This window comes from Pavona decussata, unplaced genomic scaffold (assembly GCF_977016875.1).
Source record: "Pavona decussata unplaced genomic scaffold, jaPavDecu1.1 SCAFFOLD_48, whole genome shotgun sequence".
NCBI classification, from domain to species: domain Eukaryota; kingdom Metazoa; phylum Cnidaria; class Anthozoa; order Scleractinia; family Agariciidae; genus Pavona; species Pavona decussata.
In genome coordinates, this window is record NW_028145470.1 from 2,161,856 (window position 1) to 2,188,888 (window position 27,033).

At 38.2% G+C, this 27,033-nt stretch overlaps 1 protein-coding gene across 4 annotated transcripts in view; it reads right to left on the reverse strand.

The window, feature by feature from the left end:
* Positions 1-345: 345 nt before the first annotated feature.
* The window catches only part of LOC146481740 (uncharacterized), an 88,175-nt gene continuing 61,487 nt past the window's right edge, over positions 346-27,033 (reverse strand). Inside the window, exons 2-10 of one of the 4 annotated variants that reach the window (XM_085107847.1) lie at positions 24,581-24,637; positions 21,383-21,714; positions 20,983-21,063; positions 17,883-19,531; positions 16,612-16,865; positions 11,070-11,900; positions 7,070-7,184; positions 1,784-1,889; positions 346-499 (exon numbers count right to left, since the gene is read on the reverse strand). In XM_085107847.1, the coding sequence (XP_084963973.1) occupies positions 1,806-1,889; positions 7,070-7,184; positions 11,070-11,900; positions 16,612-16,865; positions 17,883-19,531; positions 20,983-21,063; positions 21,383-21,659 (3,291 nt within the window). In that variant the 5' untranslated portion in view covers positions 21,660-21,714; positions 24,581-24,637 and the 3' untranslated portion in view covers positions 346-499; positions 1,784-1,805. Of the gene's footprint in view, positions 500-1,783; positions 1,890-4,813; positions 5,997-7,069; positions 7,185-11,069; positions 11,901-16,611; positions 16,866-17,882; positions 19,532-20,982; positions 21,064-21,382; positions 21,715-24,580; positions 24,695-27,033 lie in introns of those variants that run through there. The other 3 variants (XM_085107848.1, XM_085107845.1, XM_085107849.1) reach the window with 3 other exon arrangements.

Sequence of the window (27,033 nt, forward strand, 5' to 3'; positions counted from 1 at the left end):
TTCCTTTTCTTGTGCTTGCGTCGCGTTCGTTTTCACTTGACATAAAACTCTTATGCTTGTGCTTGTGCTTGTGCTTGTGCTTGCGTCGCTAGTGAAAACCAGGCTTAAACGCGAAATTGAATTTTGCAGAGTGACTCAATGTAAGGTATATTTACAAGTGCCTCGTAAACTAAGCGTGTTCTAAAAACTTTGCACAGCCAAATCAGCCACAATTTCAAGCGCGTTGTAATTCAAAGATCACTTCAAAAGCTTGTAAAACCAAACAATGCATCGGCACAAATGACTTGATTGAAATCGAAATTTCTTGAACTTAAAATGGTACAGCGCTATTTTAAATTGGTTTTTCTTGTTTAAGCGAGCTAAATAACAATATATATGATATTTAAGGTGATGTGAGCAGGCTTTCTTCCTTCCTTTCCTCTCTTCATCTCTTGTTAGATTTGTCCGTTGTCTTTCTTAGTTCCCACTGCGCGAAATCCAACTTGAGATGGCCGAACAACTGAAAGAAATAAAGATCTTTAAATAAATGACATGATTCATAAACATTTGATAGAAAAGAATCAGTCTGACTCATTTTCCAATGTTTCCAAGTAAAGCTACTGAAACAGTAGGATTTGTACTCCTGAAAAGTAGTTTTGCGCTAAAAAAGGAACGTTTTGGACTCAAAACGGTAAGATTTGGACTAAAAAAGTGAAGTTTTGGACTAAGAATGGTAGATTTTGTACGAAAAAGTAACGTTTTGGACTGCAACAGTACGATTTGCTCTAGAATAGTATCGTTTTGGACCCAAAATGTTAGGATTTCCACGAAAAAGTAACCTTTTTGGACTGAGTACGATTTGCACTGAAAAAGTAACGTTTTGGACGGAAACAGTACGATTTGTACTGAAAAAATCTGAAAAGTAACGTTTTCGACAGAGAAATTAAGTTGGCACAAATTAAGGTGATAAAATTGTTGTCCGTTTTCGAAGAAAGCTTTTTCAGCATGTATACAAGGAAATCAAATCAGTTTTTCCTCTATAGAGAAAAATGCCTTATGTTTCTTCGTTTTTTTACAGAACTTACATGCCGATATGTAACGCCTGTTTCAATAAAGAGCCAAAAAATTTCACTAAGATGCATTTAAAAATAGAACATGACTTTTTTTTAAATAGTTTCTTAAAAGCAACAAGTATAGATTTACCAAATTTGAACCAATACTGAATAACTTGATATGCGCGCCCTTCGCACGAAATCTACAGGCATGTAACTACAGACAGAAAGAAAGAAAGAAAGAAAGAAAGAAAGAAAGAAAGAAAGAAAGAAAGAAAGAAAGAAAGAAAGAAAGAAAGAAAGAAAGAAAGAAAGAAAGAAAGAAAGAAAGAAAGAAAGAAAGAAAGAAAGAAAGAAAGAAAGAAAGAAAGAAAGAAAGAAAGAAAGAAAGAAAGAAGGAAGGAACTGAGTTTTGATGGTAATTCGCACGTTTAATTTGTCGTTCGAAATCCTTGGCGTTTTCTCGCTTAGAGAACTATTATTATTTTGAGCTTTGTTCTTTTTATAAGATGCTGATCCTTGAACTGTTAAAAATGATGGCTGACAATAATTGCAGCTTACATTAACCGCCGCACAATCCCAAAACTATGCTTTCAAAACTGATCTTGATTTATGAAGGCCACAAGAAAAATCTGAAATAATCATTTCATAATTCTGATAAATTAAAAATGAAATTTCCCTCAAATTTATTTATTATGTCAGCCATCGTTTTAACTGAAAAGTCTATTTTAATACTATTTCTAAGGGCTCACCATAATAACGTTTTCTTTCGATCTAATTACTCCAGTTTGTCCAATGAATTCTTCCCTCTGATGTCAATTCAACTTCTTTCGTAGTGTGTTCCCTGACTAAGCTTTCCTGAAAAGATAGAGATAAAAATTAACTAAAGTTGCTGTTAAGAAAGCACACTTCAAATTCATTTTATGCAAACTAAAATACTGATCAACTGAGTTTAAAGACACGAATGTTTGGTTTATCAACAGAGTTAACGTGTGTTCACCGTAAAGAGATTCGATTGCTGACGTTCCGAGCGCACTCGAATCTCGTTACCCTTACTTGGCTCTGACAAAGGGCTAACGCTCGAAACGTTAGCACTCGAATCTCTTTACGGTGGCCAATTTACCTTTAGTTATCAACTCTGTTGATAAACCAAACATTCGTTTCTACTCCCCACCGACGCAGAACCGCAGTTTCTTTAGAAACCAACCCCCCTTATCCATGAGTTTTAAAACATAAATTCGTATACACATAATTCACTTGCCCCCCTCTCCTTGGCCCTTTAATTTAAATCGTTGTGACTAAGAGGAATGGGGTGGGGTTGGGGTAAGGGGGGGGGGGGGGGTGGAGTTTAACTCTCTCCGCCGGCGGTTTTTACTTTTTTTGCGCTCTCCAGATTTCAATTTTGCTATAACTTTTTCCCACTGAGAAACCTTTTTTAACGGAAATAGGCGATGAAGGTTAAAACAAAACATTTCGAAGGTTTATTTGGTATTGACGGTGTCAATTTGACTGTTCATGACAATCTTTTGCGCGCTGGACAAAAAACTAATTATTTCAATGCTGCCTGAGAAAAGAGTTTAAAGACCCAAACGAGAAAAGCAAAAAATGAGAAAAATTTCCACCCAACGTTGAAGTCAGAATTTTGAACTACGGTCCAAAATCCGAATATAAGAAACATTTCCGTCAATTAGATTTGTCGTTTAAATTTTGACAGAATGATCTTAAACTGAAAAGTAAATATGGCAGTGGAAAGCGTTGAAACCAAAATAAAACTTAACAGTTAATCTTGTCTCATTGCTGAACCGTACTGCAAGGAGGTTTATACAAAAAAGGAATACGGCCAACGTTGCAGTTTGTCGCGTAACAAATGATTGCATGTCGCGATTGTTTGTTGCCCGTATTACAGGCACCTCCGCGCGCAACAAATTTTCATGTTGCAAAAAGAAGAAACAGCGCCTACTTTCTACGACATGAAAATTTGTTGCGCGCGTGGCTGGTAATAAGGGGACCATTTTGTTGCGCCGCATGTTGCGAGAAAACGTTGTCCGTATATCTTGGCCTTTACACAAGAAGCGCAAACTGAGCTTATTATATTAGCGCGCTTGGCATAAGCTGTACTCCCAAAAATAACAGCTTGGAGTCCTGTCTTGAGTCAAATTTCTTCTTTTGTTACTGCGCATACGTTCTGCGCATCTGGAGATACTCGGGTTTCCTATGGGTGGTGCCTACTAATACAGGGATATTTTTGCGCGGTTTAAAACTATGCAGAGATCTTGGTATCCAAAAAGAAAATTGGGGGTAACCATGCATTTTTCAGAGATAATAAAGCTTCAATTTGTAAAAAAAAAAACGCCATACATTGCTTTGTATTTTACTGTTTTGTAGAGTAATTGTTGCTTCATTATCTCTAAAAAAAAAAAAGCGTGGTCACCCCTAAGTTTCTTTTTGGATTTCAATAGTCCTTGCTAAGATCTGCTTTCTTCGCATGGTCATAAACCACACAGAAATACTTCTTTATTAGTAGGCACCGTCCTTAACCTAAAGGCGCGGAAAAAGACGCAAAATTCGCCTTACATGCTTTGTGCGTGAATATACATACAGTTCAGCAATATAACCGAGACTTTAAGAAAAATAAACATTTTTAGAGACACTCTGCGCAACACCAGCCGCGCGCACAGTTTTGGAGGGAAAATGTTTAAAGAACATTTCACTCAACTTCACAAAATGCCAAACGCTCTTCATGCTTTAAGTTTAATTTCTAATCAGGTTAAAGAATCGAAAAAAAAAAGTTTGAGAAGCGTTGCGAATAGCGCAAATGGTATACACCAAAGAAAACTGAGATGCAGTGAAAACGAAGTTTTGGTAAAGAAATTAAACAAAAGGTACTCTTAAGTTCGTGTTTTGTATGCGCCTCGCACTTATGAGGGATCTTGCCGCATTATTTGCTCGAGACGAATTTTGCGCCTTTTGTGCCTCTTTTTAGAAGCATCAAACAGACGCATTGTTCACTTTGAATATTTTCCATATTTGCCCTGCCTTCCTCTGCGCGCAACATTACCCGAAATGAAGTTCCGTGCGTTCGCCCTTGGTATTACTTCATTTTATTTCGGAATTGTTGCGCACGATGTACGCAACAATTTCAGGCAAATTTGACGCAATATCACATCAAACTTGTAGCGTATGTTTATCCTTCATCCCGAATGTCCCATTTTTTTTGCTTCAGAATTGTTAAAAGCGATATTATGCACAACATTTCCAACGCCTTACTAAGCATAACACACGTTGAAACTCTAACCTTGCGCGTAATTTCGCAGTCTGTCCGGGCCTCAAGACGCTACTTGGATAAGACGCAACCAGCAATTCAGTCATAAGAATGCTTCGCATCTAATCGTTAAATTTTGCCTCGAATAAATGCCCCTATATTGTTTACAATGAAGGAAACCCAGGCCATTTAAGATTAATCAGCCAATCACAGGCCGTGTCTACAACAAAAATATTCTCCTGGGTCCAGTTGTTCAATGCCCGATTGACCTAATCTTGGATTAACGTAAATTTTGATTTGAGTTTTATTACTAGTCAATAGATTCTTCCAAAAGATTTTTTGGCCCTCAGTTTAGACTTAGACTTTTCTTTACCATCAGCTTAAAATCAGCCTTGAAAAAAAAATTTTTAACGAGCGAGATGAACTTATAATCGTAGATTAGCGTTAATCGGCTTTCGAACAACTCGGCCCTGCATTGCAAATGCATAGAGATTTTTTCAAAGGCGGCAATAAACGCTAGTTAGTGAAGGAAATTATGGACAAATTTATTCAAACAATAAATACTAAAACACAACAAACGAAATACACAATGCGTTAAATAACTGGGCTGGGGGCCCATTCATGTTCAAAGTTCATCGTGATAAACAAACAGGAACGCTTCTGTTTTTTTGTTCTTCTTCGAGTTTTTTTTTTTTTTTAATTATCTTCTCTGTTGCTTTGTTTTTGACTGACTGTCGTAAGTACTAAGTGTTTGGTTTACTTTCCCATCAGATTTCGCGCAATGTTCAGCGCACTACCGCTTATTAATTTTCTTGACTTTAGAGGCGGTACGTTTTCGAGAGCAGCGTGCTTTTGGGAAAGGCGCTCATTAAAAACTTACATTTAAACTTCTCGTTTTTAGCAAAAACGATAACAGTGATTACAAAAAGCTAAGTTTAAAAGTCAGTCTCCCTCCTTCGTATCTTGCGAAAAAAGCGCATGGTTTCCGTCCAAGATTGCTTGAGGAGATTTCAAAGTATAAAGTCAAAATTCAAGTACAATCCAATTTGAACTCACGTTGTCCATTCACCCTGCATCACCCGGAATCAACGGGCAGTTCATTAAATATGGCTAGAACCTCTGTGTAGATGAAATCCTAAATTGTAACCTTTCAAATGAAAGCTACCGAGCAGTACTTTCCTGTGGTGCTGTTTATTATGATGTACAACGTGGTTCTATCGTTTGAGTCTGTGGATGAAATCCTAAAGTGTGACCATTCAAATGAAAGCTACTGAGCAGTACTTTCCTGTGGTGCTGTTTATTATGATGTACAACGTGGTTCTATCGTTTGAGTCTGTGGATGAAATCCTAAAGTGCGACCATTCAAATAAAAGCTACTGAGCAGTACTTTCCTGTGGTGTGGTTTTTCACTGGTTCTTACGTTTAAGACCGTTCTTTCATGTAGTACTATTTATTTTGACCTGCAGGTAAAATAATAATAGAAGGGACGCGATCTTCAACCACGTAAAAATCTTCAAGCTTGCGCAGAGTGAATTGCCATGACTCCAACGATGTCAAAAGACGTAACAATCAGCCAAAGTGTAAAAAATATAGTGAACCAAACAACAGGTGCGAAGTATATGAAGAATCTTGATTGAACAGAGAAGCCATAGTGTTTAATGATCAGGTGGAGATGCCAAGCTGTCCTACGCCATAAGTTTTTCCTGTGACAAGAGTAAACGTCAATTAGTCGTGACGATATCTACGTTTATAACCCGTCATCCACCGATCACTATTCACAGTCTTCACAGCCAATAACATCACGGCTTAACTAACAAACGACCAATAACATCTCGACTTCGGTGACCAATCAGGTCAACAAACAGAGACATTAATACCATCAACTGACGCTCAACAATTTTCTTGACTCTGAAGATGACTTCCGCTCAGGTTGTCGAAATGTCAGTCAATGTCACCTCAAACAGTCGTAATTTACGTAGATGAAACCGGGGTTCAAACCATTTGCAGTCAAGTATATCAGTAACATACTTAATCATCCTTTCGCCTTGAAAGGCTTTTAAAAGGATAATGAAGGAAACAGCTTAGAAACAAACATTTCACATACAACATTTCAGACAATGTGCTACAACCATTAATTCTTGGCCCGGTAGTTCGAAAGCCGATTAACGCTAGTCCACGATTATAAAGGTTTTCATGTCGTTCGTAAGATGTCTTTAAAAGCTAATTTTAAGTTAGTGGGAAAGAATAGTCTAAGTTAAAACTGAGGGACAAAAATCTTTCCGAAGAGTCTTCATTGATTAGTACTTAATTAAACTCGAATCAAAGTTTACGTTAACCCAGCATTAGCTTAATCGGGCTGTGAACAAATGGGCCCTGATGGCCAACAGCATTGGAATCACTCTTAGAGAATTGGTCAGAACTGCTATACTCGAACAAGGCCCACCAAACCACAAAATAGATGGTGGTCTCTGCCTGCACCCCTCTTCCTCAACCTGAAAAGATGGCGTCTTTTTTGCACAGCCACCCCTCTATCCGGCAGTAAAAAATGACAATGAGAGTCAAACCTCACTTCTCTTGTTTATCTAGCAATGCTGACTCTTGCTAGCTGAATATTACTGTATCAACTCAAATTTTACAGCCGATAAAATTTTGTCCGTAATGTTCATGAGATAGGTATTGTCTTCAATAGCCCCCCACCCCTACCCCAGACAAGGTTGGTCCTCTTTGAACAAACTTTTTAAGACCAGTACCATAATACTGTACACATTATGCTTACCTCAAGCTGAACGAAGTCCTCCACACACTTGACAACGTCAGGTATCTGCATGCCCCTGAAACCAGTGATACCGCAAGACGCCTTGGCTTTCTTTAAACAAACGATCAGCTCCTGCCTGTATAGAGATAATAATAATAATAATAATAATAATAATAATAATAATAATAATAATAATAATAATAATAATAATAATAATAATAATAATAATAATAATAATAATAATAATAATATACTTATAAAACGCTTATCCAGTTCTGTTCTAAGCGCTTTACAAAGTTTTAAAAAATCATATCTATTTAAAATAATTCGAAAAAAGATGAGTGTTAAGTTTACGTTAAAAAACATTTTTTACCAAAACAAAGATCAGGAACACTACAAAAGAAAGAGGAAAGAGGACTTTTAGCATTTTCGTTTTAAATCTCCTGTGTTTCCAGTTCGTTCTGTATACTTTTAAACACACCTCCGTGTAAGCTGATACAGTATGATATCTGTTAGGACGTTAAGGACGGTGTCTACTTTTGTTACTGCGCATACGTTCTGTGCATCTTGAGATACTCGGATTCTAATGGGTGGTGCCTACTAATACAGGGATATTTTTGCGCGGTTAAAACTATGCGTAGAAAGCAGAACTTAGCAAGCGCTTTTGCTATCCAAAAAGAAAAATGGGGGTAACCATGCATTTCTCGGAGAAAATAAAGCGTCAATTTGGAAAAAAACGCCATACATTGCTTTGTATTTTACTGCTTTTTCGAATAACTGTTGCTTACTTATTTCTAAAAAATGCATGGCTACCCTCAATTTTCTTTTTGGATTTCAATAGCCATCTGCTTTTCCCGCATAGTCATAAACAGCACAAAAATACTTGTATTAGTAGGCACCGTCTTTAAGATGCTTTAGCTGAAAACTAAAGTTGTAGAACAGATCTCCATTTAAACCAGCTACGCTGAATTGGAATTTCTGTTTAAATAATGTTTATAAATAAATAAATAAATAAATAAATAAATAAATAAATAAATAAATAAATAAATAAATAAATAAATAAATAAATAGAACGTTTTTGGGAACGAAATTTTTTTTTTCCCGAATTTACAAGCTTTTTTACTTATTTCGCATCTTTAACCACATATTTGCTCCTCGGAAACCAAAAGGAATTGGTTTTTTCAGTGTTAAGACAGGTTGAGCTGATATTTTGCCGATTAAAACTACATGTAAATCCGAATTTCTGAGGCGACTATGGCCTTCCAAAAAGATATCCAACCAAAATGAACTGTTGGGTGTCCCTGTCTCAAAGATACATTCAAATCACAGTAAACCCCAAAATTATGGTTACTGTAAGTTTGCTCTTAAGGACGATGCCTACTGATAAAGACGTATTTTGCACAGTGTATGGCTATGTGGGAAAAGCAGATCTTAGTATGGGCTAGTGAAAACCAGAAAGAAAATTGGGGGTAGTAATGCATCTTTTAGAGATAATTAAGCAACAATTATTCTAAAAAGCAGTAAAATTCAAAGAAATGTATGGTGTTTTTTTCTTCTAAGCTTTATTTCTCTGAAAAATGCATGGTTACCCCAATTTTTGTTTTTTGGATACTAAGAGCACTTGCTAAGTTCTGCTTTTTCCGCATAGTTTTAAACCGCTCAAAAATATCTAGACACCTTACATAATGAATCAATTTTTACGGGGTGATTTTGTCTATTATCACCATTATCTCTGACAAAATAAAAATTGACACTTTCTCTTTAACAATAGGTCATTTTACAATTGTGTGCTTGGTGACTTGGCCTTGGATTGGAAGCGAGGCTGGGGTTGACCTTGTTTTGATACAGACCTCACTGCTTTTCATATGTAAATGCAACTAGTTAGCATAAGAACAGCATGATCTACATATGAAAAGCAATGAGGTTTGTATCAAAACAAGGTCACCCTCAGCCTTGCTTCCAATCCAATGCCAGGTCACCTAGCACACAACTGTAAAATGGCCTATTAGATTATGAGCTCGAGATTTCTATCGTGTGATAGCTGATGAGGGCGCAGCCCGAATCAGCTATCATGCATAGAAATCGAGAGTGAATAATCTAATTGTTTTAGTATAAATCTACTAGTCGTTCAAAACTTAAGAAGTAAATTATTCAAATCCTCCTCACAGACACTTCGAAAAGGTGAAGAAACAGGCTGAATTTTGTTGACAACCGCGACTCACTATCTATCACAGAATAGATAGCGGGTAGCGTAGCCAATCAGAGAACGGCATTCGTAATAGAACGCTAGTAGATTTATACTAATTTCTGTTAGAAGGTCTTTTCTCATAGCAAACATTCTAAAAGTATATTGAGCTTCATGAGTGGCTCTGGTTTTAAAATATTTAGGTTTGAAAACAGTTAAAATAAATCGCAATTCAATGAAAAAGTTCCTACTTTGCATAAATCGAGATATCTTAAAAGTGCCCCAACAGATTTTTCTGTTAAATTGCAAGCGGTTAGAGTAAGAATCTTTTCGATATTCGCGCAAGTTTTAGGCTCAAGAACCAAAACCAGTGTTACATCTGTAGATAAAAAGGCTGAATCTTGGTCAAGTTTCAGTCGTTATTCAATTTCTCCGCATAAGAGTTCTATTTTGTTTGGCTGGGCCTATTTCGCTGCTCTTCGCGTGCTTTGAGTATTTATGACAACGCGAAGTCGTGCAAAACTGCTTTATATGGAACAGACTATTAATAAGAATGTTTGCAATTAAGGTGGCTCTATACCATTTCTTCAGTTTTCACTAGTAGTGATATATATTTTTCTCGATGTTCGGTTCTTTCAGCCCTGTGAAACTACCTGGCTTCAAACATAGTTTCGAGTACCTAAGTCCTTATGCTTTGCTAAAAACACGTTTCAACTGGTAAATCCTATTTCCCTGGCAACCAGCGGATGATACATCTGTTGATTCCTTTACTCCTAGCTAGTTTCAAAACGGGTTGTCCGAATTTCGCGCGGTAAATTTCGCCATTTTTTTGTGTAAAGGAGAGAAACTTCAAAGTATCTCCTCGTAAAGTCAAAACAAATTCTGTACATACGTTTGGCCAATTTCTGCAATTTTCGTTTTTGCCATTTATTGCAGTTGTCCATGTATAATTCTCCCTAAGATTTTTTGGAGTACAAATGTCAGCTAAATCCTGAAATTGAGCCAATTTTCAGAAAAGTTCACCGTGGAAAACTCATTAAATAGCCTTCCTTTTCAGGCTAAAACTGGCCTTGCCTCACGCGCCAACATAACGAAAATTCACATATTAGTTAGAAACCTGCGCGCGCTCACGCCATTTTAGTATCCAGTTGCCGCGCGCTAAATAACTGTATGGAGTCACCTTAAAACACCAAAGTTGTTTAAAAACAAACCAACTGGGGTGCATGAAATGGATTCCATAATAGGGAAAAGGAGAAACTGACATCCCAAAAAGGGGGGTGGGGGGTTATTAGAGAGGGGGGCTAGTTACAAAACCCTGCTTCCAAATGGGGGGCTTATTAGAGAGGGGGTACATGTAGAGAGGGGGGAGGCTTTTATGGTTTATGCAAGATAATCAACCTGTATGCGAAACTAGAATTCATCTGGAGCAGTTTCAATTTTAGACTTCCCACATAACAGTTTCCTTCCCTCCTTCTTCCTTCCTTCCCTCCTTCCTCCTTCTTGCTTATTAACTGGAATTTTCATTCAGTACCCTCAACTTGTATGGTTTATCCTATAGTTCCAGGAAGCCTATAGTTTATAAGCCCCCGCCTTCTATATAGGCTTCCTTGCCTTTACCACATTTGATCTTGTAAATAATTTGGTAGGAATATTGTATACCATCTTTAATGTATTTATGTTGTTGCATTTCTGGTTAATTACAAAATAAATGAATGAATGAATTTTATACAACCAAGCCCTTCAATAAGACTTGTATGTAAAAGCGAAGGTTTAAATTGGATGAATTTCTGCCCTGTTACCCAAGTACATGTAAAACAAAATAACTCTGAAATTTACCTGTTTTTGCTTGGAAACCTTTTGTGAAGAGCCTCCATCAACTTGTCGAATGAAGAAAACTTCCCTGTTGTTGGAGGTGGTGGTGGTGGTGGCGGCGACTGTTCAGGTACTTCCCCTTCTGGCACCGGTTCAGTGTTGAGACCAGGGGGAGGGCGGACAGGCCCTGCAGAGCTTTTAGGCAGAACTCCACCCCCTGGGGGACGAATTTGTTGTAACATCTGGAGATGGTTTGACAAGTACTGGGATAAAAACTCTGGTGGAATAGCAGGGAGCAGATGTTGTTGACCAGGGAAGGCAGAAGGAAAGACAACAGGTGGAGTCTGCTGAGCCACCGAGTCTTGTACCACTGTTGGTTTTTGAGTACTGACATTAGCAACATTAGGAGAATTTTGCTGATAGCTTTGAGATGAAAATTTGTCATCGTCATTCTGCATCGTTTTATCCTGTGTGGTTGGTTTATCCTGTGCTTCTTCCTCTATAGTTGTCACACTAAACACAGAGTTTGCTCTGCTCTTACCACTGTCATTCGTTGGTGACTCAAGTGATTCACACTCATATGAAACATCACTCATACTACTGGAATGTATTTCCATCTCACATTCAGATTTCTTTCGATCAACAGATTCACTATCCGTATATTTGCACGGTGGACTAGCCAAGTCAATATCACACAGCTGACTGATGCCTACATATTGTGCTATGTTATTTTTTGCAGGTTTATAACTTGGGCTCTTTGACCTTTTCCCCATGAAAACTGTCCAGCCATTGTCACTCTGCTGATCCTGGCAAGTGTCCTTCACGTCTTCTTGGCTTTCTGTGTTTCTGTTCAGGCTGTTGAGAAAAATGTTGGTGAACATACAAATTCTCTTCACAGTCCTCACTGGCCTACAGTGCTTAGAAGTTGGGAGAAAAATGTTAAATATCATGATAACTTATGTTTAGTGATCATAACATTAATTTTTACTCTGATTCTTTACTTTAATCTAATTATGTTAAAGGAAACCTCCGCTGTTGAAATAAATTAAAGGGACTATGTCAGCTGGGGGACATGCACAGTAGAGTCCGGTTGAGACTAATTTGTATATAAGTTTGTCCGCCATTGCTTCCGCCATTTGTCCACCATTGCGTCCGTCGTGTCGATCTCACTTTCTCACGCACGGAGATACGTTTTCACGTGCCTGCTTTGCCAAGCTTATGGAAACAGACTGTGCTGTCGTTGAAAGTGTATCACATGAGATAAGTTTAACCGCTTGAATCGGTCAGCTTACCTTTGCCAATAAACAATGACTTACAGTACGTGTGAGTTCCTTTTGTTTATATGCCAATCCTTGTAATTGCTACCCGGCGAGCAGAGGCCCTTCGATCTTCCTATCTAGGAAGATCGAAGGGCCTCTGCTCGCAGGGTATGTAATTGCAAAACTACTTGACCTCGAAAAACTACGTCCAAAACCCGTGGTTGCCCCTGCAAAACTCGAAAGTACACTGCACGTAACTGATTTATTTAATTGTGGCACAAAGGAAAGGTCGGCTTGTCAAAACAATTAAAGCGGTATAATTTTGTATTCATGTCTGATTTACACTCATCGTATATCAGTGCATTCATAGCAACATCGAGGTCAAGCGAGGTCTAATAACACTAATAACTATCCAAGCAAATCCTTCAATGTCGTTGATTCCAAACTTTATGTTTTGTGCCGTTGCTATCGTATATTCTTTTTCGGTCGCAGCCAGAACGACGGCCGCCGCAAGTGGACATCGCAAATCCACGTTAGTAGACCTCCACGAGAAAACGATTTCAGAAATATCGCAACAAAGAGCTTCTGTAATTACTGAGGAACATTTGCAAATAAAAAATTTAGCTAACTTTCCGAAGATGAACGCGATTCAGGCAGATGAAAAGGGCTTCAGCTTCCTGAATTCTCCAACGGTATTTGAAAAAGTTGGGCCAACGATTTCAAAGTGGTTCTATCACCGCATGGACTCTAATGCGAATGTCCCCCTGCTGACATAGTCCCTTTAATGTTAAATTGTTGAAAATACAATCTTATTTAAAAATTTAGGGGTATCGAATGGTCCCATTTAATTTAAAAAAGCTCGCAAAATTTGGCCTTTGCTCGAATTGCTCGCAAAAATTACACGGGTGCTCACTTGCTCGTGCTCGCAAAATTTTTGCAACTGCTTGCATGCTCACATTCTCGTTAACAAGTGCTCGACTGCTCGAAATTTCGTTAATCCTCCTTTGTAGTTATTTTTTATACATATATATACGATAAATCAGTTATGATAGGGTTAAAACAAAAAGGTTTAAACATCCTTACCTCTGCATGACTTCAGTCTTTCTTTAACAGTTCAGCCTGTAACTATTGTTCTGTTTTGGAGGTTTCAGCCAGATTATTAGCTATTACTTGGCGCAAAACATTTATCCTATTAATAAAAGAGCGATTCAGGCTAGCGGAAAATTTACGAAGTACTCGAAGTGCTCGCTACTCGCCATCTGTATTTTTCTAAAGTGCTCGCTGCTCGCAAGAAAAATTTGACAACTGCTCGTGCCCGCAAAAATAAACACACTGCTCGCATGCTCGAAAATGCTCGCAAAGACCATTCGATACCCCTAAATTTGTTGGAAAACATGGAAATAATATTTCTGTGTCGGACAAAACAGGATTTGATCATCGCTCATTTTCGCTTTTAAATTTCCCGGGTGCCACCATGTTGGATTTCATGACGCAATATGGTTGTTTTATTGTTTAACACACAAGAACTTTTCCACTCACTGACAATAGCGGAAACCGTATGATGTCACAAAATCCAAAAATGGCGGCACATGGGAAATTTAAAACCGAAAATAGACAATGATTGTATCTAATTTTTAGCACACTTGAATGTTATTTCAAGTTAAAATTTAGAATTTATCACATTTCCAACAATTTAACGTCAAAGTTTGTTATCAGAGAGCGTACGTTCCCTTTAAGATTATATTACTACTGGAAGGATAATGGATCAGAGTGGTTCCATCATGTAATGAACATTAACTAAAGGTTGGGGAAAAACAGTGCAGTAAAAATAATTATACTGTGTCATCAAGTAGGAGGGCATGTAGGGTGACATGATGATTATGCAAGCAACTACCTTGTAAGAGACACTAAGGCCTGGTTCAGACACCATACTTCACATGAGCCAAATCAAATTCGAATTTAGGCCAACTAAAATTACATGTAATTGCTGAATTGATTCAGACACTGAACTTAAGGACGGTGCCTACTAATGTGGATCCGAAGTGTTTTTGTGCGGTTTAGAACTATGCGGAAAAAGCAGATCTTAGCAAGAGATTTTAAAATCCAAAAAGCAAATTGGGGCTAGCCACGCATTTTTCAGAGGTACAATAAATGTAATAAAGCTACAATAATTCTAAAAATCTCTACAGTCAAACCTCCCGTAAGCGACCACTTGTCACATTCGTCCTGATATCTATCCCGGATGGGAAGTTGGACAATAAATTATTTGCCTTTGTAACATTATCACATGTACATTCTTGGGTAGTACAGGGGACATGAATGTCACAATCGAAGGTACCGGGTGTCCCGAAATAGACTTGTCCCATTCCCCATATCAGGTTATTTATCACAGGCAAACCATCAGCTTGGATGTTGAAACTCTTTGTCAATATACACTGTAATGGTGGAGAGTTTAAAAACGTTTCTGTGGCTACTAAATCTCTGGTGTTACCTTATGAAAATAAGTTCAAAATTTAGACCCCTTGTCGACCGACCTCTCGCAAGTGACCACCTGGGCTTGACATAAATTATTTTTGGGTGGTTGCTTACGGGAGGTTAGAAACAAAAGAAAATTGCAAACTGTCATCTCTAAAAGGGGTCGCGGTCACCTACGAGAGGTGGTTGCTGACAAGAGGTTCCAAATATACATGTAGTAATTTGACTGGCAAAATTTTGGTATTTTGGAAAAGTGGTCGCTCAAGAGAGGTGGTCACAAGGGGAGGTTCTATTGTATTCCATAAGAGCTTGGCCCAGCTGTTCAACGTCTGATTAAGCTAATCCTAGGTTAATGTGAATTTCGATTCGGGTTTACTTAATAACTACCAATCAATAACGATAATTGTTCCAAAAGATTTTTGTACCTTAGTTTTGACTTACATATAGGCTTTTCTTTAACATTAGCTTAAAATTAGCTTTAAAACAATATTATTTTCATGCGTGGGATGGAAACTTTGGTTAATATTATTTTTTATCAGGGATCAGTGTTAACGATAATTATTATTAGCTTTCAAAGATCTGGGCCCAGAACACCAAGATGGTTTGGCATAATGTCGAAAGGGTCCTGAAAGGTTTTCCAGAACTCCTCTAGGAAGGAGGACTGACATGATGGTTGCAGCTTAAAGGATGGTACATGTAGAAAAGGCAAACAGTTGGACCTAATGTTAAGGACGGTGCCTACTATTGTTACTGCGCATACGTTCTGCGCATCTCAAGATACTCGGGTTTCCTATGAGTGGTGCCTACTAATACACGAATATTTTTGCGCGGTTTAAAACTATACGGAGAAAGCAGAACTTAGCAAATGCTTTTGGTATCTCATAAGAAAATTGGGGGAAACCATGCATTTTTCAGAGATAATTAAGCGTCAATTTAGGAAAAAATCCCATACATTGCTTTATATTTTGGCGCTTTTTTTTCCCGCACAGTCATAAACCGGACAAAAATACTTCGGTATTAGTAGGCACCGTCCTTAACTGCAGTCAAATATAATAAATAAGAAAAGACCATATTTTAAGATAAGGTTTTTTCTTTGAGTGCAAAGCTGATAAGTTTTGTGAGTCTGTGAGTTAACAAAATCATAAATTCACTCAACAAATTGACGGCAGTTTTCTATGGTCTATACTCTTATAGACCATAAAATGACGTCAAAAAATGTTCAAAACTCAAGTGGAACAACGAGTTGCAGGCGAGTGGTTTCACTGCCAAGTTTTGGACATTTTATGGCGTCATTTTATGGTCTATAAGAGTATAGACCATAGAAAACCGCCGTTGATTTGTTTTTTACAATAACATGGAAAAAGTACGAGCGGAATTGGCTATTATTTTCGTTGAGAAAGCGCGCGTTACATCTGACATCATTTTTATTGTCTGTACTCTTATAGACAATAGCTACGAGCCAATCAGCGCACGGGAATTTGGACAGTTATTGTAAAAAGTAATTTTGACATGTATGTCACAACTTCAAATTAACAAGTTTCTAATTCCTTTTGAGGGCCTTGCAATACCCGAACATGAAATTTACACAATAATTATTACAGTCGGACCTCTATTAAGCGGCCACCCTGGGGACTTTGAAAACTGGCCGCTTAATAGAGGTTGGCCGTTGAATAGAGGTATCGAATACAGCACTTTACTGACAAAAAAATAATTCGGGACTTTGGAAAGTGGCCGCTTAATGGAGGGTGGCCGTTTAATAGGTGGCCGCTTAATGGAGGTCCGACTGTATAATATAAAGGAATGAGACCACAAACAAAAAGTCAGCTACTAACCAAGTGTTACAATCCTCATTCTTCTGAACCTCTGAGAGAGCAGATTTCATTTCTTCCAGCTGTTCTTCCAGAGCCTTGATTTTAGCAGCTTGTTCTTGTGCTATCGCTCTCACGCCCTCCAGTGCAGCTTCCTTGAGCTGTAGAGTGTGTTTGGTTGTCTCTAGTTCTTCCTCTCTGGACTTCAGTTCCCTTGAAATCCGCTTGATTTCTGTTTCTTTGTGTTTCTTAAGTGCTTTGAGATCTTTCTTCATTTTCTGCAGACCAAAAAATGCCTTCCAATCAAAAGAGGGTGTGGAAAACTGGGAGAGATTTGGGAGGGGGTGGGGGAGGGGAGGGTGGACTAAACGGACCATATGGGGAGCAGGGATGGCACAGTGGTGAGAGCACTTGCCTCCTACCAATGTGGCCCGGGTTCGATTCCTGGACTTGACATCATATGTGGGCTGAGTTTGTTGTTGGTTCTCGTCCTTGCTCCGAGGGTTTTTCTCCGGGTTCTCCGGTTTTCCTCCCTCCACAAAAACCCACATTTTCAAATTCCAATTCGATCTGGAATCCGAGGGCCACAGGTTTGTCAGTCGTCAGACTGTTAAGTGTGGTAACTGTAACTGTGTCTACTGTAGGCATGTGAAAGGGGGACCATTCGCTATGGAAGGTACAAGGTACGTGTATATGAAAGGATTACCTTTTCTTTCAAGAATGGTATATAAAAGGTAAGGGTTTGGAACTTGAAGCGGAGCCTACTGAGATAAAATTTGGTTGAGTAACCCCCTTCCCTCCTTGGAGGGAATCTAACGCTGCTACCTCAAAATTGATTTTCCTTTCAATGCACATGAAAATTGTTCTTGAAAGTTGCTATGTGCTACATGTACAAAGCCACATAATTAATTTAGTATACTTAAACCTAAAGAATGCATTTAACATTAAATGGCTTTATACATGTTCAGTACAAATGTATATATATGTTGATTGGGGTGCATTTTATCACATGCGCAAATTGCTCTCGATATTCAAGGTGAAGCAATTTGAATTTACGTGTATCAATTATTTTGATTTTTATGCACACTTTACTAATTTTTCTCATGATGCAGAGGAACACTTGGGGGTTAAGTTCAACACAATTCCTGACCAGCACTTGGAAAATTCACCTTCTAAAAATTAAAATCAGTTCTTTGTTAAAAAAATTCATGAACTTTGATGAGTTTCTTGCTCTTAGCCAAATGAACAACAACAACTACATGTATAATAAAAATCCCATTTTGACTGTACAGTACCTCAGATTCCTCTGTCTTGCTACTAAGTTCTTCCCTCAACTCATCCATTGCTCGTTTGTGGTTATGTCTCACACTGGCCGATATATCCTTCTCATTCTGAAGACTAGCACTAAGTTCTTCCCGTGCTCTCCTTTCATCAAAGTACAAATCTTTATAACACAATTCTGCTTCGTTGTCTGCAGCATTGTCATCCAGTTTCCAAAGAAAATACTCCTCCTCAAAAGCCTCTTTGGCGGCACTTACTTGCACTTCTGCATTTTGCCTTAAAATTTTGTTATCTTCCTCACATGTTTGACTATGACAATCCACAACAATTGGCAATTCAGTTTGGGTGCTAGCCTCACTCAAAACAATGGCATTTGTTGTAACTGGTGTTCCCTTAGGGACTGTCTTTTTTCCAACTTTGATTCCATTTCTTTTGGCTAATTGTTCAAAGATGTCAGCCTTCATATCAGGGGACTGTATTTCAATGGAATAGTTTCCATTAGCTGGAGTGCAAAAGTGATCATCACTGTTAGCAGTTGAAACAGAAGAATAAGGTGAAGATCTTGAGCTGTTTACTTTGATGCCATTCATCTGCGCAAGCTCTTGAAACCTGGCGATTTGTGGATCTGTTTCAAGCAGAGTCATTTCAGGTTCCATAGCTAAGTAATACACGCTTTCTTGTGGGTTCTCAACCAAAACAGATTCAACATTTTCTGAGCAAAAGTCACCCAAAGGTCTGTTACTTCCACCCACCTTGATCCCATTCAGCCTAGCCATTTCCCGGAATCTAGCAATTTGCGCATCTTGTTGAGTGAAGTTGAAAACATCTGTAAAGTCGTCAGCTTCAACACTTTCTGTCAGCTCCTCTTTCCAGGGATCAGTGCTTGAACTAGCGTTGTTTGAAACTCTACCAACTTTGATTCCTTTTAGACGTGCAATTTCTTCGAATGCTGTAATCTGAGCATCTTCTATCAAAGAAGTTGTACCCATGGAAAGAGAATCCATTGTTGCCATGCTTTCTGATGAAGTCACACTGAGACTTGCCTCATTGCTCCTACCATTCTTGGCACTTTTCATTAAATCAAGGCTTTGAGAGTTAAGATTAGCTGTCATTTCTACCATTTGAGTCTCAACAGCTTCTTTATCAATGTCTTCAATCTTTGTTTCATTTTGAGTATCAGCATTGCCCAAAGTGTTGTAACCATTGGTTAACTCATGTTCATTCACATTTCTTAAATCAGAAATGGACACTACTGGTTTTGCTTCTAATTCATCAACCAGCTTCTCCTTCGAAAATTCCCATTTAACTCCCTCAGTCACTGTTTCAGAATTTCCAGAATGGGAGTTGTTCTGTTCAGTTTGATTTCTTGCTGAACCAGTGACATCCTGTACTATGATGCCACTTTTCGCAGCTTTTTCCTTAAAAAGATCAAAAGCAGTTGGTTTGGAATTCATTTCTGTTTCCACCTCTGCTTCAAAAAGAGACACTTCTTCTTGAGCTTCAGAAGTATTCAGTCCTTTGGAAGAAGATTCATTGCTACAAGAATTCTTGATATCATTTACTGAAGAGGATAAACTTCTTGATAAGTCTTGCTGTGGTGCTGTTGTAGAAACTGAGGTCAAATCGCTTTCTGTAATGAGAGACTCTGCTTTATTGTTTAAACCTGCAGACAACATAAAACAGGAATTTTTGCCAACAATTAAGTGGAAGTCAAGAGAAGACAAAAAAACAACATACAACCATTTTGCACCCAAAAGAGCATGCCTCAAGTAAATAATTATTATCCCTTGAACCCCTAATATCAAAGAACAGATTCTTCTATCTTATCCTCATACTTTTCTTATAAACGTACTGGAGAGAAGTTATTAATTAAAAATATCAAGAACATTCACCTTGAATGATCATATCCTTAATTCTCATGACCTCAGGGATTGAAGTTATAAGGCTAGCATTGATATTACAAGGAGAAATTTGATGCTGATCAAGTGCTGTAAGGGTTAACCTCTATGGTTTCCCTACCCCACCAAAAGGCTCCTTAAGTTGTGGGAGGGCAAAAGGCACCAACAAGAGAGAGGTTACGAGGGCCTTTTAATTGTTTGTCAGTGTGTCAAAAGCCTGCATAACTTGTGGCTTTCTTCATCCCTTACAAATTTTGCTTAGTTTGTCACTTGCTGGACCCAATTTAAAATTACCAGTCCACCTGTGCAAGTTATTTGATCTGTCAGAAAGTACTTTCTCAAACTCAGTAAAGAAATTACTACAGTAAAAAACTGTGAAGGTTTGGAAATGTGGTCTTTATAACCACAAAATTTGGGAAACTTTTGCTTCAATTTGCTCCAAAAATTATTAATGGTTTGAGAAGCTGCAGTACTTCTCAAACTCATTAATAATTCAGAGTCAAAGACAAAGGAAATCATGCACCTTGACGTGTTTGGATATCTGATGAAAAACTCTTAGATTTTGCATCCCTAATTTCCCCTTCAAAATCAGTTTGTTTGAGAAGTTACATGTATATCAAACATTCGTCACAGTGTTTCATCACAATATCAAAAACCTCGAAGTTCGTCAAAAATACTCCGCTATGCGTCATATTTTCAACTCTCTTCTCGGTGTTTGATATGTGATGAAACACTGTGTCTCATGTTTGATATATTACATCAAAGACATGAAAGAGTGTTTCATCAGATATCCAAACACCTCGAAGTCGTTTTAAAAAACTTGGCTGCGCCTCATTTTTTCAACCTACTTCTCAGTGTTTGGATATCTGATGAAACACACTTTCTCGTGTTTGATGTAATAATCACATCCAGGGCTGTCATTAAGAGGTGGGAGCCAGGGATTTCCCCCGGTTACTAAGAACGTGGCCCCTGGCTATTTTCATAAGAAAATAGAAGAAAAATAGAACCAAAAGAAATTCCTAGCTGTTTGATTCCCCGCCTACTTGTTGTATTTATCCAGCAACTTGAAATCTTAGTGACAGCCCTGCACATCAAGGGTTTTTTTTGTTGTTGTTGCAGGGAAATGTGTCAAGAAAAAGAAAATACCAAGCCTGAAACAAAGACACTAGGGTAACAGGAGAGCAATCATAAAATTAATGCATAAATAATTCATTACCTGCAGGGCAAACAGTTATTCCATTTTTCTGAGCAATCTTTTTAAAGTCCTCAAGAGAAACACCTTGTTTGGCTGTTCCACCTGAAAATGAAAACAAACAGGTAAGAAAATAAAAATAAATAAATAACAATAAAACATTTATTTAATTAATCTGCTATAAACATTACACTGTTAAAATAATAATTATTATTAAAAGGGCTTTTTTAAACTTTGTATTTTTAAGCAGTAAGGGATGAAGAGCTTAGTGATCGCAGAATAAGAGGAACTGAAAAACTTGATAGACAACAGAAAATTGTCTGAAATTTACAGTATACATGTAGTAGTTGAAAAGATTATATCTATGTCTGGTGTCATAGTTGTAGGTTTGATTGTTCAACAAAAATATATTTTATTTCCATACCCTTGTTGGCAACTGCACCAATTCTGATACCATTCTTCTGCGCTGCAAGCTCAAAGATCATCTCAGTCAAATCTTCCCTAGGTCCACCCAGTTGTTCAAGGTCTCTTCGTGTTTTGCTTGTTGTGGCATCAGGGTAAGGAGGGACGGGAAACACAGGAATGCTGTACTGGGGAGAAGCCTGTTCATAGGGCCTATAACTCAATGGAGTTGTTGGTCTGACAACAACAGGTACAAGCTTGGGTGCCACGTGGAAAGTGGGGCAGAACTGTGGATTCATCTTTGTTCTCCCAACTTGAAACCTGAGCACTCTATACTGTGGTCCTGTCAATAACCTGACATAAGTGTGAAAAACAAAAAAGATCAAAAGTCTTTGGTTAATATTAACTTTGTGGGGCTGCACCCTGTTGAAAAGAGAACTGTCAAAACATGCATCCATGCCAAATGGCAAATTGATTAAAGATGATGAATTTTTCCTTCATGCTATTTTTTCACTGCAAAATAAACTGCGTGGAGTTAATCACAATAATTTAACAGTCTTGTCCCTTTAGTACAATGTACATGCAGTTACAATAAATTATTTATTATAAAATTTGTGTTGTTTCAACCCTTTCACTGTTAAATTTTTTGGATTCTTTGGGCAATTTTCTCTATGCAGATGACCAAAAGGGATTTAGTTGTCCTATCTGACCGTCTCCATTGAAATGTTCGCTGCCCTACAATACCGAGGTTTCAAGTTTTATTGTGACGTCACCTATTAAAACCGTTGTTGTTTTGCTTGCGAGCACATAAACGTTCTAATAATTATTGGTAAGTACAGTGGTCGGTTTATACGTGTGTTTTCAAGCTTTCCACTGCGGAAGCTCCCAGGCTGGCATCATAAAGCTGGAATGGAGGGTAGAGGCAATCCTCTGAATGAATCAAGAAATGAGAGATGATTTCATAGCGACTGAGATGCCAAAAGTGTTTGTATCAAGACATGGTGGCACACAAGTGAAACTGATTTTAAAAATTATCTGATCTGAATGCCTCTGGTAACAACCATCACCAGGGGTTACGTTCTGTCTGTGTTGCAGGCTACCACAAACGCGGACAGAATGAACTGACAATTCTGGTTTCTAACTGGTTTAACTGGCTTGCACAAGTACAAGCAGAAATTGGGAGCCAATGGGATTTTGCTGCAGAACATGTTTTCGTGTGAGCAAAAAACTATCCATCAGTTCAGCAATTAAAAGATACAAGTTGCTGTGAGGCGCTTAAGCTGAATTGATACTTGAATGTGTTTGTGACTTTTGTTGGTGTTTTGGGTGGGGCAAATGAGGCACAGAAACAATAGGAAATTGGACAGATGTCTGCCTGGGGGGGGGGGGGGGTACTCCCCTACTTGGGCTATACAGGGACGTGCCGCTGGATAGGGTATGGTTTTTGACCCCTCTGCCCTGAACAGGGTATACAATTTCAAGCGAGTCTGTCCTGGACCCGTCCTAGACAGGGTATGGTTGCAAGACTGTCGTCGAGTATTTGGCAATCCGAAATCAGAGACGTTACTCTGCATTTATTTTAGTGAACAATGCTTCACGTCAATTGAGTTTCCACTCAAGGTTCACCGCTGTTAATGCGAAATTTTGGGATTTTTCACCATCACTTCTAGGAAGTGTATTATTTTACCTGTTGTGATTGGTATTCGTGTTTCAATGCGTGAAACATCACGTCCGGTAAGTGACAGTGGGCCTTCAAATGTTATTACTATTGCCAATAAACACTTGTGTAACACAAGAGCTAGATGTTGTCCTTTGTCCTAAATAGGGTCTTAAAATAGAGGGCATTGTCCTATCCAGGGTAGGTATTTAAGGTTATTTTCATCCTAAAGTCAGGGTTTCAAACCCCCAGCGGCACCCCCATACCCAAACATGGGTCAAGTGCCCCCCCCTCCCCCGGATGTCTGCAGGGGTCTCTTATTTGCCCAACGACAGATAAAGCAACCAAGGAACCTCTGCTCATACATGTAGAAGTACCAAGCAACAACTTGCATGCGCGTATATAATTACACGCACTGTGAGCCATTACCACCAAAACAAAAACAACGACAACAACAACAACAACAAAAACTGGACTTAATCATTTACTTAACGAAAATATCAATCAAGTTAATTTGCGTTGAGTTTTGGCAATCTTACCAGAAGTTAGCTTTAAAAGTCTCGTATGTTTTGCAGTTCTATATAAATCACATGAAACTTTTTCATATTACAATTTGCACCTTTCAATAACATACAGACTCTGAACTTCAACCCAAACTAAAGATTTGCGTGTTTTACCACTGTCAATTATAATAACGGTGACAACCAGCTGACTGAAAAAAAAAAAGAAACTGGCAAAGTGGATCAAAATACGTCAATCACAGCTCACAAACATGACCTTTTTGATCCTGCTGAGCCAAACGTCTTTGTTTTCTTACAGGTGTGCTGCAGTGATTGATAACAATGAAAAGCGAAATGGTTGGTTAAATCTTGAACTTGAGTAAAAAGTGCGGTAAAATGGCCACTAATTTACTATTTTTTTTTTTTTCGCATATGTTAATTAGCCCTAATAATTAAACTCATTTTAGAGTAATATGTTGAATTTTACACGTGCTAACGAGGCTAGTAAGGCTAATTTTCATAAAAATAAAAGAATAATTTATCGGGCGCCATTTATGAAAAAGGTGTATGAAGTCCTACATGTATGTTTACCTTAATTGTCTAACCTGTATTCACGCAAAATAAATGTATTAAATTCTTCATTCACTGGAGTTTTCACATGATGGGGGCTTAAAAGTAAATCGTAATGATACATTCAGCAACGCAGCTGAAGATTTTTCGCACGTTAAGACTTTCTACGCAACTGCTTCGTAAGCAATTTTTGAAGACACAACAACAATTTGAAAACAAAAGACCTTGTGTGGACTTGAAAGTGAAACAACTGTATTTAGCTTTTAAGGGTCGAATTACGATTACGAATAGATTGATAGTTTCGCAAATTCATTTAATTTCCTGAAGCTTATGTTTCAACCTGCATGCAACGCCAAAAACAGACGAACAGACATGAACACTTGCAAACTCGCTCGACCATGTAACTGTTGTTGTCACGGTCGGCGATCGTTCAAGCATGCACTCCACCAATTCATCGTTAAAATCCTTAAAATATTAACTCATTTGTACTTACCAAGTAGTTGTTTTGATCTTCACGCTCGAAGAAGCAGAATCATATGAAATTTGACATCTAAAAGCAGAAAAAGTCAAGCTTGAAAACCATGTCGCACCTCGCTGGACAAATCATTCGTGAAACTTCGGTGTGCGCGATATGCCCTTTGATCTTAAGCTTTCCCGCGCTTTCTGAAAGTCGCACAACAGTCCAGGGATGCGACTGCAATAACGCAAAATAGCGTTTACTTTTTCTCTCTTGTGTGTATTCTTCAATTGAATTATAAAAATTAGCAAAATGTTGATCGAATTATTTATCGAGAAAAGAGGTTTCCTTGCGCATCAGTCAGGACGCGCCGCCCCGAAGGAAACAAAAAACCGGAAATGACCTCTTTGAAAGGTGAAAGTCCTGTTTGTCGCAAATACTGGGAAGCTTGGAACTCCGAGAGTTTTGAATGGGGAGGGGGTGGGGTTAGGTACAGGAGTGGGAGTGGGGTGTGGAAGCAATATTTTTACCTTTCTTTTTCCACCAGAGCTGGGTTGCTCGAAAGCCGATTAACACTAAATCCACGATCAAAAGTTAACCGAGGTTTTCATCTCGCTCATAAAAATGATTTAAAAGGCTCATTTTAAGCTAATCGTAAAGACTTAAGCAAAACTTAGGGACAAAAATCTTCTGGACTAATCCTTATAGATTACACTCGAACAAGAGACGGATCAAGGAGTACCCCTTGAACCTCTCTTAGAAGAGAGGGATCCTCTCTTGGAACGAAATCATTCAAATGTGACTGGACATAAAAACGTCAACTCGTTGAACAACTACTCAACTTTATCCGATAAGAAACAACAACAAATTTCTGCTGTGTTGTCTAACACTGCTAGCACCTCAAAAACCTTGTCAACTGTCTCGATAGAAGAGAAGACTGAGTCGGCTCGCTTTTTACCCGATTCATCTACAGGAGGTTTATTTCAAAACTGCAAAATAGGGACGGTAAACGTTCAAGTTTATTCCGGTCGTGCTGAACAGCCTTCACGGATTCGTAGTGAAAAGAGACTGAAAATAACCGTATCTGATGATTCAAGCCAGAGTCATTAGTCCCACGTACTTGTATTTTGACTGTTTAAACATTTTTATACCTTGGGCACTGAGTATTTTGTATTTTGTATCAAGCAGTCAGAGTTTGTAAAATGCCCAGTATTTGTATTAAATCCAACTTTTCCATCTCCATCACTGACGTATGTTTATTGTCCATATAATAAAAAGAAAATTAAATATTGTTTTTAACACTCAAAAATTAAATTCATATCTTTGCGCCGCCGTGTAATATCCTCTATATATCTGTCAATTTTGGGGAGTTAGCGATGCTGGAAGTTATCACTGCTAAAAGATCGTAGGCTTACGCACCACGCAGTCAAATATGGCCCGAGTATAAGCTGAAAACAGCTTCTTGCTTTATAGAATACCATCGAATTATTGGACATCACGTAGGGAGGTTGAAGAAGAAAGAGCACGAACCTAATGTCTTTGTATCTAGATCTGAGCTTATTTTCAATTTACCTAATAGCACAGACAATTAACGTTTTCTGAGAAATCTTATTACATTTTTTTGGGTTCATCCGCCTTAATTTTGCGATAGACAGAAGGGACAACTTTAAATTGTGTAAGTGTATCAACTTTTAATCCATCTTGAAAACTCTATAATGTAAACCGGGCGAATAATTTCAGTTTATCGCGTGATTCAAGGTGATCAAGGTAACGGTGACGGTGGCGGCGGTAAATTTAGACCCCCTATCCGCTCCCTCCCCTCTCTAGGAAATGTCTTTAGTGTCAAATTTACTTATTTTTAAAAGTCCCCAGAAACGGTCCATTTGCAGTTACATAGTGACTATTTGATAAAAACGACGTCATTTTGACTTTTCTCAGCCATCACTACTCATTTATCGATTTCCGTTGAATCACTGTACGTCACTTCCTCCTCTAACTCAATCTCGTACACAGGATTCCTCACCTCTCCCCTCCCTGGTCGCAATTTATCCTTTCGGCCTCTCATTTATAACCTTCTCTGCTTCTGCTATCAATACCCCTCAAAACCATCTGGGAGATAAATACCCCTCCCGCCCTCTCACTACTCTATTCAAAAGCATCTGTCTTCTAATTCTCACATTTTTAATCCTCTAAACAAACTACAAATTGAGGTGTGTAACTTCTTTTAAATCTGAAAAAACCTTCATATATTCCTTTACGATGATTTCACATGTTTCATATATTTCCCTTTACTATAATTTAAGGAATATCAGTTGCAAGGTAATGACTAGATTCACCAAGCCCTCCAAAGTTAAGATGTCTCCCATGTATTGCTTATTAACAATAGTCTATTGTTGGACTAACAATTAGCTATTGTCAATCAACCAGTTTTCCTCCGTTCCCCCATACGGTAGTCTTTTCACAAAAACTTGAGGCACCATCGTTTCCCT